The 1,824-nt window shown below is 51.9% G+C and overlaps 1 protein-coding gene across 1 annotated transcript in view; it reads right to left on the minus strand.

Moving 5' to 3' along the window:
- LOC113216736 (sodium-coupled neutral amino acid transporter 9 homolog) overlaps positions 1-1,558 on the minus strand; it is a gene marked incomplete at its 5' end in the record, with an annotated part of 12,603 nt that extends 11,045 nt beyond the window's left edge. Inside the window, 5 exon segments of the mRNA XM_052267796.1 lie at positions 71-175; positions 262-473; positions 558-782; positions 855-914; positions 1,230-1,558. Of these exon segments, the coding sequence (XP_052123756.1) occupies positions 71-175; positions 262-473; positions 558-782; positions 855-914; positions 1,230-1,536 (909 nt within the window).
- Positions 1,559-1,824: the final 266 nt, after the last annotated feature.

The raw sequence follows: 1,824 nt of genomic DNA on the forward strand, positions 1-1,824 counted from the left end.
AATAAGCATTTAAAATAAAATATGAGGCAATATAAAACTTGTTCAGCTATAAAATATAAAAGATACTCACATCTTCAATACATGATTTAACCAAAGGGAAGCTGATATAGAAAACACCTCCAATAACTGAATAAGTTACCGTGACTAACACATAAGCAATTGAAAGATCTCGGCCCTGTATTAAGGAAGAGAGCAGATGGAAAATTTCAAGTTTCACAGTAATTAAAAGTATTGCGTAGAAAAATAAGTGCTTCTACCTACATTATTTTCTTGATGACGGTTGTTTTTCATAATGCTAATTATAATATTGTGGATAAAGTAGGAAAGAGCAAGCATTCCTGAGGTTGCAGGAAAACTCATCTTGAATAACGGGCTGTAGTGCTCACTTAGTACATCGTGAACATTTAAATTAACACCCCATGCAGAAGACTTCACCAAAATAAAAATCAACAAATAAAGTACTGATAGAGTACCTGCAATTAATTAGACTAAAATTAATACCGTTTTTTCCACAAAAGGTAAACAGATTTTCATTTCATGCTGAAAAAAACAATTACCAAGAGAATTAAATTTGGTGAAGAAGGTGGCCGACTTGAAATTCATGAGGGGTGCCATAATCAGCACTAAGTAGATTGGGACGTTGGATTCCAGGTTCCACCACTGATGGAAGGTGTCCTCCTCTGCGAGGGTCGCTGGGTCCCCAGGGGCAGCAACAGACGCCCCCGCAAGGGCCGAAGTGATCAGCGGAGTCTCACCCGTGCCCGTCAAGAGGTGGCACTTGACTGCAAAGGACCACATACATTTCAGAATCCTGTCGAGCGTCCCAGAGGAGGAGGGGAGGAAAGGAGACTCACCTGGAGTGAAGATCTTGGACACGTTTTCCAACCGCACCGGACTCACGCCCGTCACCTCATCTGCAACACGGTAAACTCACCATCACTTCCATCATACTCGACCGCATAACTACCCTAATAAATGCCATCAGAGGCCTTCCCGCTCACTCGCACCGCCGGTCGTGGGAGCCCCCGCGAACCGAAGATAGGCCACCACCCCAACTCCGGTGTACCGCGAGCAAGAAGTTGCCTACCCCACAGGCGCTATGACACGCTCGGACCAAAGTCCTTATCTGTCTATCTTTAACACGATAAATCTCTCTTTTCACACCGCTTTACCTCGTGGATCGGACAGTAAAATGACATTGTCTCTGTCTGCCCTCGACGAAGGCTCACCGTGGAGGTAGTCGATGGAGTGGAAGAGGAAGTTGCTCATGAGGATCCAGTAGACGATGACGGCGCCGAGGAGGACGACCAGGCTGAAGACTCGCGCCAGCAGCTCGGCCCAGCGGCCCAGCAGCTTGCGGCACAGCTCCGGCACCTCGGCCGACGCGTCGTGGCTCGAGCCGTGCAGGCGGTGCACGCTGAGCACGCGGAACGTGGTGTAGAGGCACAGGGCGCCCATGCCCACGACCAGCAGCAGGCCGCCCAGCAGGCCGGCGCGCTCCAGGCCCCACGGCATGGCCAGCAGCGACGTGCCCATGATGGTGTTCCACACGGCGAAGCTGCGGGACAGGCGAGAGAGCGCCCGCCGTCTAGAGTCATGGGGATCCCCTCCGGGTCATCGCAGCCCCCACCCCCACCCCCACCACGGCCTTTCTCAACCCCCACCTCCTCGTCCACTCTCCCTTTCACCGGCCCATAAGGACCCAAGGTCGAACGAGAGAGTGGCGCGCCACCCCACCCCCGCTAGAATTGGTTAAAGCTCTCACCCCCTCCCCCTCCGGGAGCTCGCAGGACTGACAGTCCTGGACTCAGTCGAGCCCGAGGA

The sequence above is a fragment of the Frankliniella occidentalis genome, unplaced genomic scaffold (genome assembly GCF_000697945.3).
Source record: "Frankliniella occidentalis isolate FOCC.00 unplaced genomic scaffold, Focc_3.1 Scaffold59, whole genome shotgun sequence".
Classification (NCBI taxonomy): domain Eukaryota; kingdom Metazoa; phylum Arthropoda; class Insecta; order Thysanoptera; family Thripidae; genus Frankliniella; species Frankliniella occidentalis.